Source organism: Serinus canaria, chromosome 8 (assembly GCF_022539315.1).
Source record: "Serinus canaria isolate serCan28SL12 chromosome 8, serCan2020, whole genome shotgun sequence".
Taxonomy (NCBI): Eukaryota; Metazoa; Chordata; class Aves; order Passeriformes; family Fringillidae; genus Serinus; species Serinus canaria.
The window spans coordinates 20,899,153-20,922,587 of NC_066322.1; the positions used below are offsets into that span (position 1 = coordinate 20,899,153).

The 23,435-nt window shown below is 39.8% G+C and overlaps 1 protein-coding gene across 4 annotated transcripts; it reads left to right on the forward strand.

Annotated features, from left to right (window-relative positions):
• Window positions 1-209: 209 nt before the first annotated feature.
• On the forward strand, window positions 210-23,336 carry DDX59 (DEAD-box helicase 59). Of its 4 annotated transcripts, XM_030226747.2 has the most exons (9): window positions 210-287; window positions 7,005-7,100; window positions 17,009-17,832; window positions 18,976-19,143; window positions 19,708-19,797; window positions 20,177-20,428; window positions 20,593-20,745; window positions 21,229-21,357; window positions 23,027-23,336. In XM_030226747.2, the coding sequence occupies exons 3-9, from the start codon at window positions 17,020-17,022 to the stop codon at window positions 23,288-23,290; spliced, it is 1,869 nt and encodes a 622-aa protein (XP_030082607.2). In that variant the 5' UTR covers window positions 210-287; window positions 7,005-7,100; window positions 17,009-17,019; the 3' UTR covers window positions 23,291-23,336. The 4 variants fall into 4 exon arrangements, with proteins under 4 accessions (XP_030082607.2, XP_050833240.1, XP_030082608.2 ...); XM_050977283.1 differs by lacking the exons at window positions 210-287; window positions 7,005-7,100 and adding an exon at window positions 15,669-15,971; XM_030226748.2 differs by lacking the exons at window positions 210-287; window positions 7,005-7,100 and adding an exon at window positions 15,691-15,728.
• Window positions 23,337-23,435: the final 99 nt, after the last annotated feature.

The window sequence follows — 23,435 nt, forward strand, 5'->3', positions numbered from 1 at the left end:
CCCCAGCGGCGGCCTCTGCGGGCCAGGAGCGGAGCCGGCTCCCTAACGCTGCTGCCTGGCGGCCCCGGCGCCCCCCGGCCGGCCCCCGCTGCCCGCGCCGCTCGGCGATGCCGCTGCGGTTCTCCACCCGCGGCTGCCGCACTGGATGGGCGAAGGCGGCTGCGCATGTGCCGCCAGCGCCTCCCCGCCCGGGCGGGGCGGGAGCCCGAGGGGCAGCGCCGGGGCGGGCCTGGGCCGCCCCCTCCCCACGGGGGCTGCGGGCGCCGCGTCAGGCGGGGTCGCTCGAGGTGGGTCCGGCCTCGGGTGGGGCGGCCTCAGGAGCGCGGACAGGCCCAGCCCGGCCCAGCCTTAGCCTGGCGGCAGCCGGAGGAGGAGGGGGGAGTGTTTCCCGCGGTCAGGGGGCGCCGGCGGCGCTGGGAACGGCTGGGAAAGGGCGGTGTCCCTCGGCCGCGGGTCCACCCGCCCCGGCGTCGCCGCTCTCCGCAGCGTGGCCGGACGGGCCCGTTGCGGTGTCGTCGGGGAAGGTCGGGATCAGCCCCGCGTGTCTCGTCTGCAAGGGGGCTGAGGAGCCGCCTGGATGCAGGGGAGCCCCGCCGGCCGGGGTCGCGGTGACTGGAGCACGGAGCGCTGCCGAGGAGGCGGGCTGAACATCCCCCGCCCCGTGCATTTGTCCCCCCAATTTTAAATCGGGTCTATATATAACTTTGAGAATACTCGGGTAAAAAAAATGACAAAGCCTTAAAATGGTTCAGGGCCTGGTCACGTAATCACTGTAATAGCAGGAAGAGTAGTGATTTGCCCTAGAGACCATCTCCTGTCTTGCTCATAAGTACCTGGGCTGTTTTGGGGAGCTCCCAGAGCCCCTGTAACAGTGGGCTGCATGGCGGGAACATTAGTCACGGTAGGAAGCAGTAAGTGCGTGATTAATGACTCAAACAGAACTGGATGGGTTGGCTTCCGAGCGCGGGGCTGAGGGTGCGGCCGTGCTGCTGAGGGGAGCCCGGCGGAGGCTCTGCCCCCTCGGCACGGGCACCGTGTCATCGGGTGACCCGCGGCAAGCGGGTGGGAATCGCCACGTTTTGGCAGCAAATAGTTATTGTAGGCTCTTGTGGATACATTGTTATTGTATGTATGTATATATGTGTTTATCTACATGTATATATATGTATATAAAAACCATATATATGGTTTGAAGTCTGCCCTTCTTCCCCTAAAGAATAGACAAAGTCTAAGCATGATTTTGTAAGATTTCAAATAATATTCCAGCTAGACTGTTATTTCTTTGTGTTTCGAGTGGTCTGTGACTCGATCTGCACAGATTTTTTCCATTGCTGTGTGTCTGTGTGTGCTTCTAGCACTTCAGGTGCTCAGGGAGACAAATATGATTATGTGGCAAGAGTAGTTTGCAGTTTTACTGACATGTAGCTATATTAATTAGTAATAAGTAAATGAAGGGGTTGTGGAGGTCAACATTTGAAGAAATTGTTGCTGACTATTCCCCATACACTCTCTGAGATGGGATTCCCAAATTGTCATGCATACCACTCATAAGTGGTGCATACCTAGCTACAAAACTAGGAGCTGCTGTGGGCAGTACTCTGCAGAATAGGGAGGAGGAGGAGGAGGAGGAAAGTTGAGAAATCCTTGCTTTAGCAGACTAAGGACTGAAATTTCCAGATCCTCTGCAGCAGAAATAGTAATAATACCAAATTAACATACAGGTGCACTTGGACAATGTTCTCTATTTAGAAAGACTATATGCTTAGTTTCCAACAATTAATGTTTGCATTAATTTTTTTGTGCATACTTTGGAAATAAGTTACATTAGACACTTCACATTATTTTAACTATTTTTTACACTGCCAATAGAAATTTTAAAATTTTTTCCTGTATATTTAGTAACAAACTCCTGAAATTACTAAGCTTTAAAACCTCAAATGATTAGAGTTAAGAAGAAAAAAAGGAACTATGTTCTAGATGCCAATTCATTTGTTTCTTGTATGACTGAGAAAATACCTCAAAATTAGATCAGTCTATAGGAAAACATGTTAAGAAGAGGTGCAGGGCCATTATTTAGCTATAATGGAGTTTTATGTGGGTGCAGCACTTGTGCTGGTGAAACCTGTTCAGAGTCATGAAACCAAATCTAAAAAAGCTGTCTTGTGGTAACTGCAATCAAAGTGGGGTTTCAAAAAGATAATGCATGAATATAAAATCTAATAGACGTAAGTGCAAAAGAAGACATCACCACCGGTTGCTGGAGTGCCTGTGCCAGTTCTTCTACTTTTGCAAAATTGCCAAAATGTCATCTAGCTTATTGCATTGTCAAAGATACCAACAGCCAATATGGAAAATGATTAAAATCTGCTCTAATTGCTCAGAGTAAATAAACAGGAAAACTGAATGAGGAGTCATCCCTTTCTGCTCTGATCCTGTTTATACATCTTGAAATATTTTAAATAGTGATAATCTTTCCTGTATGCAAGCTTTCTCCTGCACAGTGTTCTATACTTTAGCGTTAATTCTGAGCGGAAAAGCTACGTATTAAAACAAGCATCTCACAGATTTCAATTTTTTTACTTTCTTTCTCCCTTCCTTGCACCTTCCTCTACCCCAAATTAGAATCCCATTTGACTAGTTTTATCCTGTGATTACATCATAAGCCTGATTGTTCACTGTCATGTGTCTGGCCATTTTCACAGTGGGTGTACCCAGCCTGTGGTGAGCATCAGGCAACAGGAACCAATATGACCATGAAGCTGTGAATAATGGTGTGGATGGCATAGTTCTAACTTTTGGAGATAGTGGAACAAGTCCTGACTAACAATTTCATACATTTTTTTCCACTTGTTTTAAGATTCACTTAGCTTCTGAAGAGGCTATGTGTAGAATAGAGCCTGTAGACTAATATCAGGCCAGCACTAGAGTACAGTGTTCAATCTGGAATAACATTTCATGCATAGTTTCTTCCTTCACAACACTTAATGATAAAGACAAAGTAAAATGTCTAAAGTTAGAAATACCATGGCTGTTTTTGCAGAGGCACTGTCTGTAGCCAGACTGGGTGCTAGTGAACAGCTAGCTTATCTGGCTGTCTATGGAGGGTAGCAAAAACATTCCCACTTCAGTTTAGCTATATTAGGGCAAATCAAGTAACACAGCAGTTCACAGTAACTATACTGCTGAGTAATGCTTCACTTCTGAGGTTGGAAACAGACTTGGAATAACACTGTGGGCATATTATCTTTAATTGCTGTTATCAAATTTGCCTAATTAAGATGATCCCATCTGTTTTCCTGAGCTTAGAGGATATCAGTCATGATAAAGTGGTTTGGCTGAGGGGAGGGGTGCAACCTGTGGCCTGTAACCTCTGCAGTGAGGCTGCATGGATGACTTGATGTGGTGCTGTCAGTGTACAAACCAAGAACCAGTCATGTCCCAGTGGGATCCCTGAGGAATGTGCTTGTTGACTTCTGCAGGTTTTGTGTTACAAACATGAGGTTAAACAGGTAATCTATAAATCATTGTCTGAGATTATTACAGCCTAAGGATGACTTGTGAAATGGAATTATTGATATTCCAGCCTCTTAAACCATGACATTTTATAAAATATATGTCTTTATAGGTAGTGGTAAAACTGTAAGAGTTATGGAATTTTATTTTTAAATAGCAGTCTAGTGGCTATAAGCAATCTAGGAGACTCCTAGAGTGTGTAGAGACATTTTCCTGGTCCAGGCATTACAGAAGAGAAGGATTATGGGAGCTGGTGCTTACCAATGCAGATGAGCTCATTAGAGGGGCTAAGATTTGTGGCAGGTGGACAGTAGTGACCACTCTGGTGGAGTTTGTGAGGATTGTGAGCCTGGCAAGGAGCTAAGTCAGGACCCTGAACTTTGAAAGAACAGACTTCCAGTTGTTTAGGAGTTGCTGAATAAGACTCCCTGGAAAACTGTCCTTAGAGATAAAGAAGCTGACCAGAGCTGGCAGCTCTTAAAAACACTTTTCTTAAAACTAGGTGATCTTTAAGGTCCCATCCAATCCAGGCTATTCTGTGATAATTAATTGAATTATTATCTGAATGATTAAAGTGCTTTGCCATTATTTCTAACATGCATATATGTAGTTTCTGCAAGCTAAGAGTTTTCTCAGAACATGATTTTGGAAGGGAATGTGCTCTTCCTGTTTCAGGATGATACAAAAGTACAAGAACAGTTACATAATTACTGTCTTTCAAATTCTTCTATTAATTTGTGATCAGAAAGTGCTGAGAGAAGAAAACAGTTTACCAACTTTATACATTCTAGTAGTCATGAGCCAAAGGGAAAATAAAAGTTTGTATGACATTTTACTTGAATAATATGTGATGATTTTTGATACAATTAAAACTGAAAGAAGAAAAATTGGAGTAATAGCTACTTTAGCTCATTACGGCTACTGAAATCTGCACAACGAAATGCTGCTCAATGAAAATCAAGTGTGATACCTAACAGTCATTTCTCTTAATACTTGGACACTACTGGTTTAATTTCCTCAACCTGACTTTGACCTAATGTAGCCCTGCAAAGGGGGAGGGGAAAAAAAATCTACATCTTCCCTCCACCAGTTCCACTGGGTCACCAACCAACCAAGAGATCTGTGGCAAAACCTCTAATCTCCCTCAACACTTAGGACTGCTTGGTTTGTTTTGTCTTTTTCTCTGGTTACTTTGGTGTCTTCTTTTCTGAGATTTTAAAATTTGCTTCCGATTTTTAAAATCTGATTTCCAGATTTCCACTGGCTTCTTTTGTCTTCTTCCCATCTGGTGGAATTGCTCTTGTTCTAGGGGGTTTTAGATGAGCTGTCTTCCCACATATGCTGTGCAATACTCCCTAATTCCAGGGCTTTCTTCTTGACATTCCACCATTGCCAGGTTGTCTGTGAAGAAAAAAATACCTTGCTATAACTTGTATTTTTTACTATAAACTTTAAAACATATGGAAAAGATCCTACTCTCTTTCATTAAGTGAAAGATCTGCACTATATCTTTATGACCACCTAGTGCCTGATGTGTTTTCTATGGAAAATTCTGAGGGTGATTTTTAAGGGATATAATCTTTAAATGGCTTGGCTGCCCTGAAAATAAGATGTATGGTGGGAAACTTGCATTCAGAAAAATACTTTGTGCAAAAATAAAGCACCATGTTATTATTGTTGTTAGGTAATGCTTTATTTGCATTCCAGTTTAGAGGAAAATTGACTAGATTTCAAACTGTACATTCAGGTAAAAGAAGTTTAAATCAGTTAGTAAGACTTTTTCACAAGTCTGAATGAAACTGAATACAAAATTGTTCACTTCTTCCTGCTGTGACTGGCTTTTTTTGTGCTGCTTCTACATGTGAAAAAAGATCTGAACATTCATAAAAGCTCATTTGTTTTGAGCATATACATAATTTATTAGAAGGACATGAATAGACTTCAGTTTCCCATGTTTTGGCCCTGCTTCCAGTTTTCACTGAAGCTCATGTGTGTCTGATTGAGAGAGCAGTAAAGAGAATGCTATGTTTGAACAGTAAATTTCTGGTATCATTTCATTGCACTGAAATTCTTTTTTTTCCCAAAGAGGTGGTAAAGATGAATGAGGAAGGGAAAGCAAGGGAATAGCATGGAAGACTATTCAGTGAAGTTGGTTTGGGTTTTTTTTTATGTCTTTGAAACATCATAATCCAAATTTTCTCTGATACTTTTAGGGAGTTTCCATTTCCCTTAAATTATGAAGAAATTGCATGTTATTGAGGATTTTATTTGTTACTTTAGGAAGCAGCTGTACATGGCCGGTAACTGTTTAAAAATCAGCTGTGGAAAGTGTATATCAAAGATTATTATTGTAACCATTTATGCATGCTTAGTAAGGTCATCACAACCTGAGTGTATAGAACTCTGTTACATGTAATTCTCTTTTGGAATAACTTAATTTGTTTATAATACTTTCTGAGTAGCTTTACAGGGTGTTTGCCTTATGATTCATTTGAAAACAAATTCAAGATAGAAAAATGTATGGGATATTTAAGCCATGTACAGAACAATTTGATTTAAATACTCCCCAATTTTAATATATATGAAAAACATGGAAAGAACAACAATTATTTTAATACTAGCCTTAAACTGAACTTGTGGTTATTTATATATTTAGCAATAAAAGCTTGGCTCCAACAAGGATTTTTTAAAAAGTTTTTGTTAATCTTATGTGTTGCTCCCATTTGAAATCACTGGTGCTACAGACATGATTAAATACAAGTGTATATATAATTGGTTTTCTGGATTAAAGGTGTCAGGCAGTTTATTTGTAATTGTAGAAAAAAAACTGGGTGGTCTCTTTCTTGTAGAAAGGTTCAAAAGAGAAATGAAGTACAAAAGTTTGCACATCTCTCTGGTTTTCTGCCCTCCTGTGGTATTCTTGCTCTACAATACGCATGGCTCCGTTAAAGCCTGGAGTGTTATCTCTGCCATCTCACCTGGGCAGGGAGCAGTCTCTGTTCCATTTGTTGGCAAAAAGAAGAGAAATGTCCATCATCTTCATGGGTGTTGGAAACAGAGCTCTCTCTGATCACCAGTCTAGTTGAATGTGGATGAAGGAAGGAGGCCCTGGCCTTGCTGTTCAGGGTGAGTGTGAGCCCAGTTGTGATGGCCACTGCCCTGGAAGCAGCCTGAGACAAACAAAGTACCCCTGGCACTCTCACTTCAGCACAGTCAGGAAGTCTCCCATAGTACAGGGTTTGTTCTGACATCCACAGTTCAGTTCCTATGGATGGTAATTTACTAAAGGAGTGGAGAATCACCCTGGGGGAGAGGATGCTAGCAGGCACTGGGTTGAATTAAGGGGATCATTCCATGAAACAACAAAAGTAACACCTGGAGATTTTATACAAGGAGGAGAACTTGCTGGGATTTATACCTATTACCTTTGATCTGGCAAGTCTCTGTGTTTGTGTCAAACTCGTTCTTCCTTTTTTATTTGTTCCTAACAGAAATGAAGCAATTGCCAGATTGGAGAATGTAGGGCAACAGAACAGATTCCACTGCAATGTGCCAGTGTGTGATACAGATCCAGCTTGTTCAGATGAGTGAGTACTTTGCTATGCATTGGGTAACTGTTGAAATGGGGTATTTGAAAGTCTCTGTTGCAGTTGGTAGTCTGCACTTTCAGAAGTGTGAAAAGCGATAAGTCATGGTCACCAAAAGTGTTGGGGAGCAAAAACAGTCTCAGTAAGAAAGTGTGTTCAAGGTAGAGGGCACGTAGCCATGCTTTATTCTCTTTTACCACCAAGATCTTAAGTGGTAATGTACTGGTATAATTAGGAATAAAACTTGACTTTTTTGGGTAAAGAGATAAACTGAGATGGAATAGTTCAGTAGAAAGAGAAAAAAGCCCAACCCACATGCTATTTACGTTGTAACACATCATAGGACTTATAGCCAAAGATACCATGGTGCAAATGCTGAACAAACTGATGAACCATTTTAGCTCGGAGTGAGAATAATACAGGTGTTAGATATTGTAAGACTAGGCAAAGGGTAACAAAAAAAGGCTTTGATTACTACATTGCTCTGGTTTTGTTATCTAAGACAGCCCAGTCCCACAGAAATATCCTTACTGCTGCTAGAGAACAGGTTCCTTGTGTATCAACAGAAGGTTAGGAGCCATCTGAATGGAGATGGTGTGTCTGGGCTTCTGCTGACTCTTTAATGATTAAAGGATGACATGACATGCTTCCCAGGGCCAACACCCTATTGTAACCACTGACTCCCTTTGTGGCTCCTTGCAAAGCAGACAGTGTCAGTAAGACAGAAGCCTTTTGGCAACCTTGCCTTTTTGCTCCAAGTTCCAGTTCATGCAAACTCTCCAAAACTGGTAATGTCTTTATACACCCAGCATGTTAGCTGAATTGCAAATACCCTCAAAGGAACTGTGTTTTGATTTGGGTTACAAATCTGTAGTTTTGATTTGTCTTGAACTGTAAGGTAGGAAAAGATATTTTGGGGGATAATGTGATCTAGGGGAGAAAAAACCAAGTTAGGAAAATCAGCAGAAACTTTTTTAAGATGCTCTGTCTCTTGTTCTTTTTCTGGCCTTGTTCTTTCTAGTGTTTCCTTTGAAATGACCTCACCATATAATAAGAAAAGTTATAATATGTTGATATTGATGATATTTATATGTTTTGATGATCTCCTTTTAGTTTTGAATTGCAGGAGGTTTATTCCTCATAGGTGTAAGCCTAAGCCACCAATTCCTTTCCAGTCTCAGTCAACTCAGTATCGTAACCTTCTTGTTTCTTGACAGCTGGCTATTACCTGATAGAAAACCTCCTTAGCTTGGGCTGAAATCTGTTTTGTGCCTGAAATCTAATTTTTGTGTATCTTGCTAGTTGCCACAGAAAAAAATGCTGCTTTGGCCAGGAACTCTACAAAATGACCTGCTTGTAATGGGTCAAGAGGCAAAAATTAAATGGGTATGCTGAAATTGCACTTTTGGGTGGTTCAAAGCTTTGAATCATTTCTTCAAAAACAAAACAAAAACAACCTGACATAATTTCACATTGAAATTCTGGGCTAAATGTTAAATAGCCATTTTTTTTTTCACAACCTGGCATTATACCCAGGTCAGCTGAGTTGTCTTAAGAATTAGCACATTTATTCCACTGAATTGTTTGGTGGATAAAATAAGGAGTGTCTCGTGTATTTCATACAGTCTTCCTTAAAAACAAAATACACTTCAGTGAAATCTTGACCATACAGCACAAAGTCTCCTTTCACACTGCAGTACTTGAGACTTATTTAATACCCAAGAGTTAGAAAACATAAAATTATCTGGGGTGCAAACTTGATAACCACAAATTTTCTTTCAATAAAGCATGAAGTGCTAAAGTGTTTACCTTGTTTAGTGTAAATTTAATTTATTCCAAGACCCAAAAATGTATTTTAAAGCTTGTAATGTGAATTCTTTTGAACTGGGTATCATGCTGGAATTTTTTGCCGCCAAGTTACAGATCCCAGAAAAATAAGGTTTGCATGAAAAGTTCTTGGCAGATCTCTCTTGGAACAGCACAAACAACACTGCTTAACAAGGAGGCATTCATTATTTCTGTCTTGTTACCCTCTGCTATTACAGTCACCAGCTGTAAGGTTACTGGCATCTTTGAATCTTCCTAATAAAAAGCATGGGGAGCAGTCATTCAAGGATGATAATGAGAAATATGTTGCATTTTTCAGGTTTACTTTTGTTTCTTAATAGCCATTGTGCTTTATCAAGTTGAGCTAATGTATTGTTTGCATGTTCTCACAAGAAAGTTTAGGAAAGTAACAGTTTTAGAAGGACAAACCTGTTGGTCTCACTTTAGCAGTCTGAGATCCTTGAGTGTGAGATTTAAAAAAGTGTAGATGTAGTCACAGCAATCCTTCTGTGCCCTTCAGTGATTTTTTGGTGAGGGATTCAACTAGGGCAATTTAATCCTTCATGAAGAGACAGAAGGAGCACCAAATGTAATGTAGGGAAGCGTAAAGGATAAACCAGTTGGTTAATACTGGCATCAGTTTTAACAAGAGAACTGATAAAAAGTCTGGTTTGTAGCAGCTCTCTTGCATGTATTCCAGGCCTTTCTTGCAGTGGTTTCTGCTGCCAAAACTAGCAGTGCTGGTAGGAGCTTTAGTGGTGGAAAGAAAAATTTGTTAGCCATTTACTCAAAAGGTTTATGCCATAAATCTTTTCTTCAGTTTGCCACAGTATTGGATTTTGTCTCTGTTTCCTTCACTCCCTATGAATGCAGTGTACCTATTATAGTTGTCATACTTGCTGATTAATTAGAAAAGTCTTCATCTCTTGAGTTACATGATTAAAAGAGAGTTTATCAATGGGCAGGTGGTGATACAGATTGGACACAGGTAATCTGACAAGCTGGAACTGGATGACTCCTGCTGTTTCTTGTGGAATTTCTTTTTTCTCTCCCATCCTTTTGTGTGAGACCCCAAAGGAGGAGGAAAAAAGGGTTTACTTTCAGTAAGTGCATGTTGTGTGAATGTTATCTTACTGTTAGAATAGATGCCAATCTCTTTTGCCTCCAGACTTACTAATTGGAACACAAATATATCCTCTCAGAAAGAAAAACAGATTAACAGAAAAGAAGAGAATTTTTAATTCTTAATTCTAATTACGTTATATTTCAAGATTTATTTAATCTTGTTAATTTCCACCTGAATTCTCTAGCAATCTGGGTTATAGTTTGCTGCCTTCTGAAGTCCCTGGAATCTGGCAATTGTGTTTGCAATCTTTTGATCAAATCCTTGTTCTCTAAGTCTCAGAGACCTGACAGAGGTTTGTAAGTTTAAATTTGTTTAAATGATTCTCATACCCTAAAATAATTCCTTTTAATTGCAAGAAGCTAGACGATCTTGTACACAAAGGTTGGGTATTGTAGTCACTGTAGTTTTTATAGTTGTGCTAGCAGTATGATGATACTGAATTAGGGAGTCTATCAGTTTTCAAAGTAAATATTATGTGCAGTATTTGAGCATATAATCACATACATTAATTATGTTCATAATTTTTTCATGAATTGCCCTATGGAGTTATTTCCCTATGGACTAGTGGAATTTAATGCTGAAGCTTCAGGGCAGGATTGCTGTTATTTGTAGTTTTAAAATTTTTTTTCTTTAAAAAGAAAAAAAATTATACCTTCTCAGTAATATGCTTTAAGAACTCAGATTTAATTAGATTATTTTTACCATGGATTTCTGCAGAGACCTAATATTGGCCAATGTTTCCTTAGAATGTGGCTCTTCAAACAGAGTGCAAATATTTTCAGGAAGCCTGAAAATATTAGTTCAAATATTTTTTTCTGATGATTTACTTTCAAAAAATGTAGGACTTGCCTGGTTAGATTAAACAAAATTAGAAAAACTAGGCCTCAGAATAAGTATACTGCATGTAATACCTGTACAAAATCAGGACATTTTCACAAGAATATTAATTGTCTAGTTAATGGATAGCCACAATTATTTGGTTTTAGATTATCTGGATTTTTCCTGTGGGGTTCCTTAAAAGCTGCAATTCAGAAACCAGTGGAGTAATTGACTCACTGGTTCCTTCAATCAAAGAACTATTCATTAAATACACTTTGGGTTAGAGCTGCAGTTGATTACCTAGCTAAAAAATCTACTGAGCAACTTCAAAATCCCCAAGCATTAAATAAACAGAACAATATTTAACAAGAACAATATTTAGTTTTATGGCATCAGGTGGAGCAGACACAGACGCCCATTCTCAAGTAAACATACTGTGGCTTCCATGCCTCCTGAATGGAAAGACATTCTCCCTTCTTTCCACCCAAGCAGTGGATATTTTGTTAACTCAAATTACATGTATTCAAATGTGGCACACTTGAAAAAAAAAAATGCAGAGAATAATTTCTTTATTCTTTAATTGGCATCTTCATAAGCCTAGTGTTTTTCATTCATTATAATGTTATTGAACAGCAACAGCAAGGCTCTGGAATTCCGTAGTTTAGAATAATGCGACATGGGATACATATTGAGATATTTAAAGGAATTAATGGCTTAAAGAAAACCCAAAGCTATTCCTCTTGATGTGATTTTGGGACACATTTTAATTGTCAGATCTGTCAGTCCTGGCACTTGCCACTTGAGGGAGTGATGCACAGGTGCTGGTTGGACTCCAGTTTGAGTCCATTCTCAGCAGATTTGCATGTGCTGGGAGCACACACAAGGTGGAAAACTCACACATTGAGTGAAGATATTTTGGCTACAGAGGAAACTTGAAATGCTCTGTATTAAAATGTTTTGGACAGTTACCCTTTGGGATGGTTTTATCTGTTCCCTGTGTGGAACTTGACCTTGCCTGCCAGAGGTGTGTGGAGGTGCACAGAGGTTTGGTTCTGGGGCATTTTGGTTCAGGGGGATCTAACGGGGTCTCCCTGGGCGGTATTGCTGTGGGGAGCTGGGGTGCATGGTACAGCCAGGCAGCTCTTTGCAGTGCTTCTGATGCAGTCTCTGAATTAGTACATGGAATGCCTGTTTCTTATGGATTTACTGTGCCTGGCAGTAGAGGGATTTCTGTCTCCTGCTTTAATCCAGTCTTGTTTTACTGAATTATTTATTATTTGCAAGTGCTGGGAAAGGTTGATTCGTGCTTCAAAAGAAAGGCTGTGAGATGTTATAGGGCAAATGGCTGTTTTTAAACTGAGGGCAGGAATCCTTTCTGCATATTTGATATATAAACCTTGAGTGAACATGAAAAAATCTGGATATAATTTAAAATAGACCAAAAAGTGGGATACTTACTATTAATAATCTGTTTGTTATGGTTTTCATTATTTCTTTTGATCAATAGTTACTGTCTTTGTTATTCTAACAGAAATTTGCATAAAATTGAAATAATCTCTTGCTATATATTTATGTAGTAAATCTGTCAGTATGTATTGGTCCTTTTGTATGTGTGGGGTAGTGTGTGCGTTGTTACATTTCTGTAGCTCCTAATATTTACTTTAGAAGTTACTCTGAAGAGACACTTTAATTATATAAGGACTATATTCGTGCAGGGGTTTCTAATAACAATATGTGATACCTTCCTGAGCAGCTATTGTACACATGAGTGTAGGCAAGATGGGAATATTTAAAGTCTTTGTGTTTTACCAACTCAATTAAATAACAATGTAATCATAAAAAATACAAATGCTACCCTACTTCCCTGGTAACCTTAACACTTTCCTTTATGACACCCCCAGATAAATTGTTCAGAATGAGCAAAAATTACTGTCCATATTTGCTCATGGTTTTTTAGCAGGACTTAAATTCACCTTTACTCAGCCAGTGCTTGAACCAACTAGTTTTTAGGAGGAAAAATATGAAGACAAACCCCTTTGTAGCATATCTGATAGCATCTTGTCTGGGACATTTAATGTACTCTAAAGGTACAAAAATTGGAATTCGAAAATCCTATTAAAATGCCATTCACCTCAGATCTGATTAGCAGCATCAAGAGCTGAGAGGATAGGAATTAAATTCACCAAGGCACCTCTTACATATTTCATCATTCTGAAAGAAAACTTAGGCAAGTGAACCAGAATGTTTATGCTTTATTCCAGGAAAAAAAAATATTTATTCAGTGAGCTCACAAAGTACAATATCTGTTTCAGAAGAGGTTTTGTTACATCTATACTGATTAACTTCTCCATGTAAATAAAGAATAACCTACTACATTCTTGGGAGCTTACACTACTTTTCAGCAGTGAGCACCTTTTATAAACCATGTTATAATTTTAGTTGTAAGAAATAATGAACTATCAATAGCTGTCCAGCCTTTACAAGCCACTCAAGGTACAGTAGCTCTATTGTTACCTGTTATTAGTCATCTCTTTTTCAGACTGTTGAGTCTACATAGTTGTTTCTTGCATGGAAGCCCTTTCATGCTTTTGAATATCCACAGAGTCCTTTTCTAAAAATTTTTCCATCTCTACTGTAGTCTTTCTCACTCAAGAGGAGAATTTCATACCAAGTAACTTAGTTTTTTCTTACTGCTGTTGCATACTGAAAAAAATAGGAAAAGCTGATACATATAGGATGTTTGCATTTTGGTGCATGGACTGTATAGGGTATGAAACATCTCATATACTATTAAATATTTTTGAAATACTGGTCTTTGTTTAGCAAATGATGTTTTGAATTCCAGGAAATGACCTTGTAAAAGTGGAAGTATGAAAAGGAAATTTGCTTCTGTTAGGGAGGGAAAATGAAGGAAAGAAAGTTAGTGCAAACAAAGGGGAATGACAGAGGCTGAATCAGAGAAAGGTGGGGATTTTCACAGGAATGTTGGAGTGTGGGTGGAAGTTGCCTATGAATTTTTAAGGCTAGTGATGCCCACTTTCCAGATGTTCAATAATCTTTTCAATTCTACCAGTTATTTAAAAATCCCAGAGAGACCAAATCCCCCTGTTTGCACTTTGTATTGCTACTGTTGTAGCAAACTACTACAGAGGAATCCAGGGTACCTTAAGATAGACCATGTTTCACGTATGACTGGACTTGAATGTTATAGTATGCTGTAGGCAGCTGCTTAAAAGCCCCCAGCTTTGTTCCTGTGTTTTCACCCTCCTCTCACTGGTCCTCTGGACTGCCATTAAATTGTGCTTCCAAAGGGGCTGTTAGGATCTATGATTTTCTCTTCAGTGAGAAATGAAGAGAAAATGAGGCAGAAATTGAATTCCCCATCAATGTGGATGCTTTCAGGTTAATGGGATTAATGTTGGAGTAGAGGGAGGAGGTAAGGTTTAGGGCATGCGGAGTGCCGGGCAGTACATCAGCCCAGAGAACTCCTGCAGGATATCTCTGCCGTGCACCAAATAATTTATGGTCATAGGGTAAACTTTTACTTTGCTCTGGTCCTCCTGCATGATCCAACCCAGGATCTGTACAGACACAGTGACACCACCTGGGACAGGTCTTGATGTTGTAAAGAAGTACCCGGGACAGGTTGACTGACCTGGTGACAGGGACCCTTGGAAAGCGAGTGAGTGGCATTGACCACCCTGCTCACAACAGCCAAGCAGCTGAAACCATGGGTGTTCTCAGTGGACACACATCCAAACCCAGTGCTCTTCCATGAACTTGGGTTTGCCTGGGGCAGCAGTCACATCTGGGCTGTCTTGCAAAGCACAGGTTGTCTGTAAGTCTGAATGTGTTTTCTGCCCTGTACTGAAATGTAATAAATTCTGTGTTCTCATGCCTTGTAATGTAGTGTAAATAGGCTTATTTATTGTTGAAAGTAATACCTTACCCAGTTTGCAGTACTTGAAGAGCTCTGTCACTGTGCCCATCATAGCAGGTTGAGGCACATACTGGACTTTTTTCTTGCATACCTTATGGCTCCGTTGTGTTCTGCAGGAACGTTTTCCTCATGTACAAACGTGTGTTTGTAGCATCTCTGTCTGTAGGATCAACTTTGGCTGTGACTGCGGGAGTGCTGGAGAAGCCCCTCTGCAGAGCCTGTGTCGCTATGTACACTTTTCGTAAGAAAGGTGGTTCTTTGTTTGATCTTTGTATACTCTCAAGCCTAATCAACAAGAAGGGAAATGTAATTAACGAAACTAAGAGCAGCTAACAAACAAGCTCTAAGTGATGTCCAGAGGTTAGAAAAACAAATTACTTGTTGGTAGAATTACCTTGTCACGGGTTAGGGCTTGACATGTTCCACTGACCTCAGACCTATGGGAAGGTTGGCAAAGCCTGGGAAGAAGGATGTCCTGATATTGATGGAATTCTGATAATTAAGAGAACCATGTAACTTGTAGCCAATGAACACGAATTTCTTTGTCGGCTAGAACGTATAAATAGTAAAAAGTTTTGTTAATTGCCGTGCTTGGTTTGTGGAGTACCACCGAGCACCCAAGCTTGCGCAACTCTGACATAAATAATCAATGTCTCTCTCGAGCGGGTAATTATTGCCTTGTTGTACACTGGGCAACGAATGCTATTTTAGTGGGTGACAACCGCTCCTGCGAGCCCCAACGCAGGCCGAGCCCGGCGGCGGCAGCTCCGGTAGCCGCGGCCCTTCCCTGCCCGGCGAAGCGCGCAGGCCCGGCCCGCCCGCGCCGCTGCCCTGCCCGCTGGGGCTGTGGGCGGGAGCGGCCCTGTGCGGCCGCCGCCATTTTGTGCGGGAGGCGGCGCGCGGCCCGGCGGCAGCGGTTCGTCAGCCGGGGGGGCCGAGGCCGCACTCCGCCTGCGGCAGCGGGCACGGCTGTCGGGCAGAAAAGGCCTCGCGGCGCTTTGTTCTCCCGTGGGGTGGGTGGCTGTTGCCGGAGAACAGGGCTGGGAGAGGCTGTCGTGCTGCCCGGCGTCCCCGCGGGCCCGTCCCGAGCAGCGTCCGCCAGCCCTGCACTCTGCGTGAGCGCTCCCCTCTCCCGGGAGGCTGCTGAGCGTGCAGAGAGGTTCGTTGTGGGACATTGTCGCCAGGCGCGAGAAATGAAATGGTGATGTTTGGCTTCTGGTCCGGGAGCGCGGCGGAGCTCCCGGCACCCGCCGTCCGCCCGCGGAGCTCTGCGGGCCGGCGCCGCTGCCGCGTCCTCGGGACTGCTCCCGGTTACACTAACACGGCTGTCTGTGCACGCTGACATAGCTTGGTGTGTTTTTAAAAAACTCCTGTAAGAAGAAGTTCGTAGAGACTGGTAGGCACAGTGCAGTTTACTCAGAAAAAAATTGCCGTGTTTTTTCTACTTTTTTACTGATTGTATGATAGCAAACGATATTGGTGAGCATATCTGATGCTTTTAGAGACAAATACTGAAAGTTTCAGAATATAAAATATGGTTATTTTTGAACACTTAATATGTCTTGTGTTACAGTGTATATTTGGCAAATTGATTGTGGAGTCTTTGCTTGTTTCTGGACACTGTGAACAAGCAGAGCTGGACTCTAAACAAACCTCAAAAGTTTTCAGCCTTATAATTTTAAGTGGTCTTTTGAAAGAACAACAAAAGGAGTGATCTTGGATGGATCCTGTATTGAATTTGACATCCTTTCCAAAAATGGTATTTTTATTTAGTTTAGATTGTTTGGGTTTTTTCCATACCTTAGAAGAATGTTTGCATCTGTGGTTTCATTTTAGAACTAGGTGAACTCTCCCAAGATTTAAATATGACCGACTTGTAAAATAGATAAATTTCCACACAGTGAGAAGCAAAGTTTTCACTCAGCTGCAAAGGCCTAATACTGACAATTAACTGTATTCTCTATATTGTTCCATGCTTCCACCGTTATTTTAAAATTCTTCTTCACATTTGCATTAACATTGTAACAATCGAGATAATTTTTAAACAATGCATATTCTATGCATTTTCAGGGTTTGAGAGTTGATTTCTGTGTTTGCCAGTATTTGCTAGATATTTTTTTTTATTTGGTGGTAACAGTAGAATGTACCTTTTTCAATAGTAGTAGTTTCTAACAAGTGTAACCCTTTTCTTTCTAGTGTACTGAAGCATGTTTTTACCACGATCTGTTAAAGTCAAGAGGACTGCTGATGAGGACAAAAGTTGTACAGCTAAGAAAAGTAAACTGTCTTCTGGAGGATCTTCTCTAGAGGTGACCACAGAGTTCCAGGACTGTAAGTCACTTGGAACAGAAACTTCTGCTTCAACAGACAATCCAAGTGAACTTCTACAGCAACACACAGAACCTGCAGCTGCAGACCTTGGTGTTGCTAATACACCATTGGCCGAGGACAGCCAAAATACTGAGGATGATGGCTCTCTGGAAGAACCCGTAAAATCCTTCAGCAAATCCCAGCGCTGGGCAGAGCCTGGAGAACCTGTGTGTGTTGTGTGTGGCCGCTACGGGGAGTACATCTGCGATCAAACAGATGAAGATGTTTGTAGTTTGGAATGTAAAGCCAAACACCTTCTACAAAGTCAAGCAAAGGAAAAGCAGCTAACTTCTGATCAAGCCACAGATTCTCAAGCAGAAGCTCACCTGCATAATACACCATATTTCTACAAAGATCATTCCTTTATTTTAGGTTTGCAAGAGGAGCAGGTTGAGAACCTTAAACTTCAGCTGGGTATTGCTGTCCAGGGCCAGCAAATTCCAAGACCTATTGTAGAGTTTGAACACTGTGGTTTTCCTGAAACTTTAAACAATAATTTAAAGAATTCTGGCTATGAAGTCCCAACTCCCATCCAAATGCAAATGATCCCTGTTGGACTATTAGGGAGGGATATTCTGGCTAGTGCTGACACGGGCTCTGGAAAAACAGCAGCTTTCCTGCTTCCTGTTATTATGAAGGTTTTGAAAGAGGTAATGAAGCTTCAGATAGTTAGAGAAAGCAGTTTGCAGCTTTGTCTATTGGATTCTCAATGTAATTGAGAATGTCATTGCAGTGTTTATCATTAACATTCAGTGATTTATTTGACTTGATTGGTCAAGCATTTTTTCTTGGAGGGGGGAGGTCCAAATTATTTTTAATTAAATTGAATGTTTTTTCACTTTGGTCAGGAGATGAAGCAACTCTATCAATATTACCTATTAAACAGTTCCTGCTTGTTGAGAAAGTTAATTAAGTTCTGTGGTAGACTTCCTAAATGACTTGAAATAGTGAAAATAATTCCAGGCCCTCTCTAAGTTCTTGCTGTATCTTCATGTATCAAATGGCTCAAAGAGATTGTTGGAATTTGCATAACTTCACAGAGTAATTTCTCTTGCAGTGTATTTGGTTGACTGTCAAAATAATTACAGGATTTTGGGGTAAAATAATTTCTGAACTCCTCTAGTTGCACAGTCTCCACTTTTATACTGTGGGAGAAGGAATTATGAAAACTTCTGCTTTGTAAGGACATGAACCTACAATTAGAAGCAATGGCAAATACCTTGTGTGTGGTTCAGAACTGTTTTCTGCTTTACGGGTTTTATTCAAAAAGGGATGCATAAAAATATATTTGAGAATTCGGGACATGATTTTAGTGATGCTTTGCACTGTTTAGATACCTTTAGAATGTATATACACACAAACATGTAAAACTTTTTTCAAATGAATAATTGAAAAATTATTTAAGTAACTCTTTTATTCTTTGAAGTACTTTAGCAACTCCTAAACTCTAGTTTAAGAACAAAAGCATTATGTAGAAGTAGGTAAGAAAAGATGTATACACTCCAGCAGTTCCTCTGTCTGATTATCATTAAAGTCTGCAAGACAGATACATGTTTATAGCCATATGTGCAAAATTGGGGTCTCAATGAAAAATGCATCTGTACACAATTTTTCCCATGCTTCATTTTCAGGTTACTGTACAAGTTAATGTATATATTGAGAAGTAATTTTATTTTGCTGCTTAAAATAATTCTCATTTTTACTGTAAAAGATAACTTTGAGAAATTTGAAAGCTTTTTATCTAAATAATAAAGCAATTCCACATTTATCAGATTTTTTCCTCTCCTTTCTAGACAGAAACTCCATCTGCCCTTATTTTGGCACCAACGAGGGAGTTGGCAATCCAAATAGAGAGCCAGGCGAAGGAGCTGATGGCCGGGTTACCCAACATGAGGACGGTTCTGCTGGTGGGAGGTTTGCCCCTGCCCCCGCAGCTGCACCGCCTCAGGCAGAGTGTGAAGGTGAGCTCTGACCCAGAGTGGAGAGCCACGCTGTCCTCACATTCACAGAAAACAAAAATGGTACTGGTGACACCTATGAACACACAAAGATGGCTTTCTCCGAAGCCTGAACTACTGAAACATTTGTTGCCTCCTGAAAATTTTAGTTACACAATTTTTAAAAAACTTTTTCACTTCTGATTAAACATCTAATAGCTTTCTTGTTTGTTTGTTTATAAAAAGTTTCATTGTGATATTGCTGCTTTCAAAGACTGAAATATGCCAGTATTTTACACAAGGAGTTATAATTGAGAGGAAAAAGTAGTTTGTTTTTCATGTAGATTTTATTACCTGTAACTTAGACACCTCCATTAAAGTTTTGAAAGGTCCATTTCCTCTAAGGGCTTCATAAAGTATAAATTTTCTAGAAATTTTATTACTTACTTGAATGCAAGTAATTTCATTCATTACTGCCATTGTTATGTATGTGATAGAATTTTATGGTTTTTCTAGGATGGTCCTCTGTCCTTTCATGGAATTTCTTACTCATGTGGGGTTTTTTCTTCCCTTTTATTTTTTTTGCAGGTGATAATAGCAACACCTGGAAGACTTCTTGAGATTTTAAAGCAAAGTTCTGTTCAACTGCATGGCATAAAAATTGTAGTGGTGGATGAAGTAAGTATTATCAGAGCTCTATTACCTACACAGAGGTCCTGGCAGAGTAATGTGAGTGGCTAATCTCACTAAACATACAGAGTGTTTGATATAAAAATAGCATATATTTCTTAAGAGACAGTTTTATTTTTTGACACAATTTGCAATGTGTTTAAACAACAAATGTTGTATTGCTGTAAAGAGTTAGGTACAGGATAATACTGTTGAGCCAGTGTGAACCATTTGTTTTTAATTTTCTCACTTAGCTTTTCTTCTGACTGTAAATGCTCCTGCATTTGGATTGTCACATGTTACATTACATGTTCTTCTGTCAATTTAAGTTTGGGATCCTGCTGTTCATGGAAAAAAATGTGGTACAAATGTATTATTTTTCATTTAGGTGGATACCATGCTAAAAATGGGTTTCCAGCAGCAAGTGTTGGATATTTTGGAAGACATCTCTCATGATCATCAAACCATACTGGTGTCAGCCACGATTCCAGTGGGCATTGAGCACTTGGCAAATCAGCTTCTGCACAATTTTGTCAGAATAACAGTTGGAGAGAAGAATCTGCCATGTTCCAGTGTTCGCCAAATTATCTTGTGGGTAGAAGAACCATCTAAAAAAAAAAAGCTGTTTGAAATACTAAATGTAAGTTTTAATATTTTTCTCATAAGAGCAATTTATAAAAGGATTCGTATCTGTCCAAATCTCTGTCAGGTTCTCATCTCATGGTCAGAACAAATTGAATCCATGCTGATGATGAACAGCCAATGGTTGTAATCCCTTTTTAAATGAACACTTTAATTTTACAGGATAACAAGCTCTTCAAGCCTCCAGTGTTGGTGTTCGTGGACTGTAAACTAGGAGCAGATCTCTTGAGTGATGCTGTTCATAAGATTACAGGATTGCAGTGCACAGCTATGCATTCTGAAAAGTCTCAAGTGGAAAGAACAGACATATTACAGGTTTGTGCTGGCTCAAGTTCAGGGTGTTTGGTAAATTTCAAATGGCCTTTTTTTAAATGTGGCTTCATTTGAATGACTGAAGTCATAATGGACTGCTTTTCTGCAGTAATACCTGAGGTATTGCTGGGGGAGATGAGAGACAGACAGGACTAAGCAAAACTGTAGATAAGAATCCTATTTTAAATGTAGATAAATACAGAGACTGTTTCTCAGATTATCAGTTACAATTAAATGCTTATTTAAATTCCCATTTCAAATAATGTTTGCAATTAAAATTGTGGGTTGGTTCTCTCTTTGGTTATCTCTCTGAATTATATTCCTGTTTAAATCAAGAATACAGGGAGCCATTCTCTCTTCTGCAATAGAATAATCCCACTGGGTGTGATCTTACACCAAATAACTAGATGTTAACCCATGCTTGGAGAGGTTCAAAATACAAATAAGGAAAGAAGAATTAATTGTAGGTTGTTCCTTCCTTGCCAGGGATTACTTCAAGAGAAGTATGAAGTTATAGTAAGTACTGGAGTCCTTGGACGAGGGCTTGACCTTGTCAATGTCAAACTGGTGGTGAATTTTGATATGCCTTCAAGTATGGATGAATATGTACATCAGGTAAATAAATAAATAAATTGCTAATGCTTTATTTGAAAAGTATATTGAAATATGACATCCACCTGTGGAAATGTAAATGTAAACAGATAATTTTCTTCTTCAGAATTATTTTTATAGGAAAGCAAAACATGGTGCTGGATATCTCTTCTCTAAGTCTCTTATGTAAATTACTCAAATCTAGAATACTGTTCCTATTATCTCCTATATAAGTTACTAAAACCTAGAAGAATGTCTTTAAAGTACTTACTTTTGCAGTGTACTTCTTCCTGTTTTGTACTCTCGTATATAATTTTTTGTCTATAGAAAAGAAAGTTTACCATTTTTTTATTGTGTGAAGAAAGGCCAAATGCCCCTCTTGCCCCTCCCACACAGCTCATCTGCAGTGTGGGATATGCATTAATAATCAGGACAGCAGTCATGAATTTGATTTCTTCCCCTCTTTCTAGTCAAGTGTCTCCTCAGACTTTTTTTTTCTCTGGATTTCCTGCTTTAGAAGAGATGACCTGTGAGTTTCAAGTGTTGTGTGCATTTATGTGCACAGTGCCCAGCCCTACTTGAGCTGGCACATCAAGAGAACTCATTCTTGCCCTCTTTGTAGCATGAGGAAGACACAATGCTACTGTGTGCAGTTCTGAGAACATCAGCTGTGGGAAAGGGCAGCAAACTGGAGGGAGTCCAGGTGAAGTCAGGGGGCTGGCACACGTGACACTTCAGGACAGGCTGAGGCAACTGGGCTTGTTTGGGCTGCTCTAGAGACTTTAATTGCTGTCTTCCATTTGGCTGATTACAGAGGAGACAGAGCCAGACTCTCCTTGAAGATGCCCAGGGAAAGGACAAGAGCCCGCAGTTGTAGCTTTCTGCAAGGGAAATTGTGGCCTCATAGCAGGGAGAAAGGATTTTCACAGTGAGGGGAGTCAGGCAGAGATGGGACCTTTGTGCTTCAGATGCTGGAAACACAGCCTTGAGGGAACTGATCTGACTTTGAAGTAAACCTTATTCCAAACAGATGAGGAGGACCTCTAGAAGTTAGCTACTGTCATGAACTCCTCAAGTAGCCTGTGTTATTAACTGCAGAATTCCCCTCTTGTTTTTAAATATCTTTCTGCTAAAGTTTCAAGCATGTATTAAGTAAATAAAAATGGTCTTTCCTAGCATCAAAACTATACCAATGTTACCTTGTTAGCTGTTTCTCAATAGGGAGTCTTTGTAGATTCTTTTCTAATTTGTTCAAGCATTTTAGATAATACTGGTAAATAATTTAAAGTTACTAGGACATTGTAAGTAAAGGGCAATTTTGTGGCCATGCTGGCACATATTGTGCTTGATATGAAGAATAAGTAACTGGCATCTCTCTAGTATTTTTTAAAACCTTTTGTTTGGATCAGATTTACTGTAAGCCTTTGCCTCATATCTCAGTACCAATATCAGACTGCTGGTATGTCCCATAAACAAGTCATAATTTTAAATGCATTTCAGCTACAGCTTCAGATCTACACATCCTGAATTCAGGAAGCTTGTTGTAAGTACCTTTGTGCTTAGAGGAGGAGAGAGATTTGGTGCTGTCGCTTAGGTTTACTTGCTGTTCTGTAACAAAAAAATAAACTTCTGAGACAATTGGAAGGACTTCCATGTAATATTGCTAATTTAAAATGAATTTATGCTTTTTCAGGTTGGAAGAGCAGGGAGATTGGGTCACAATGGAACTGCAATTACTTTTATCAATAACAACAGCAAGAAGCTCTTTTGGGATGTTGTGAAGAGAGTGAAACCCACAGGCACCATTCTTCCCCCACAACTGCTTAATTCCCCATATCTGCATGACCAGAAGAGAAGGGAACAACAGAGACTTAAACAGTTACATAATAACCTTGTAACAGGAGATAATATTATGGACATTATTAAAAAACACAACAAAAATAATTCTCAGCGGTAATAAATGCATATTTATGTAATTACAATAAAAGTATGATTAAAATACATATGAAGTGTTGGCTTGTATATTGCATTTTAAAAATAAATTTGTACAGTTTTTTAAGAAGTCCTTTTTTTATCTCATCTTTATTTTGAAATACTGGCTA

What these genes read in the sequence shown, in the direction of transcription:
- DDX59 (XM_030226747.2), top strand. Translation starts at nt 17,020, where the DNA reads ATGTTTTTACCACGATCTGTTAAAGTCAAGAGGACTGCTGATGAGGAC. An exon ending in GCCTCAGGCAGAGTGTGAAG is followed by an intron (nt 19,144 to 19,707) that starts GTGAGCTCTGAC and finishes TTTTTTTTGCAG; the next exon opens with GTGATAATAGCAACACCTGG. An exon ending in AAATTGTAGTGGTGGATGAA is followed by an intron (nt 19,798 to 20,176) that starts GTAAGTATTATC and finishes TTTTTCATTTAG; the next exon opens with GTGGATACCATGCTAAAAAT.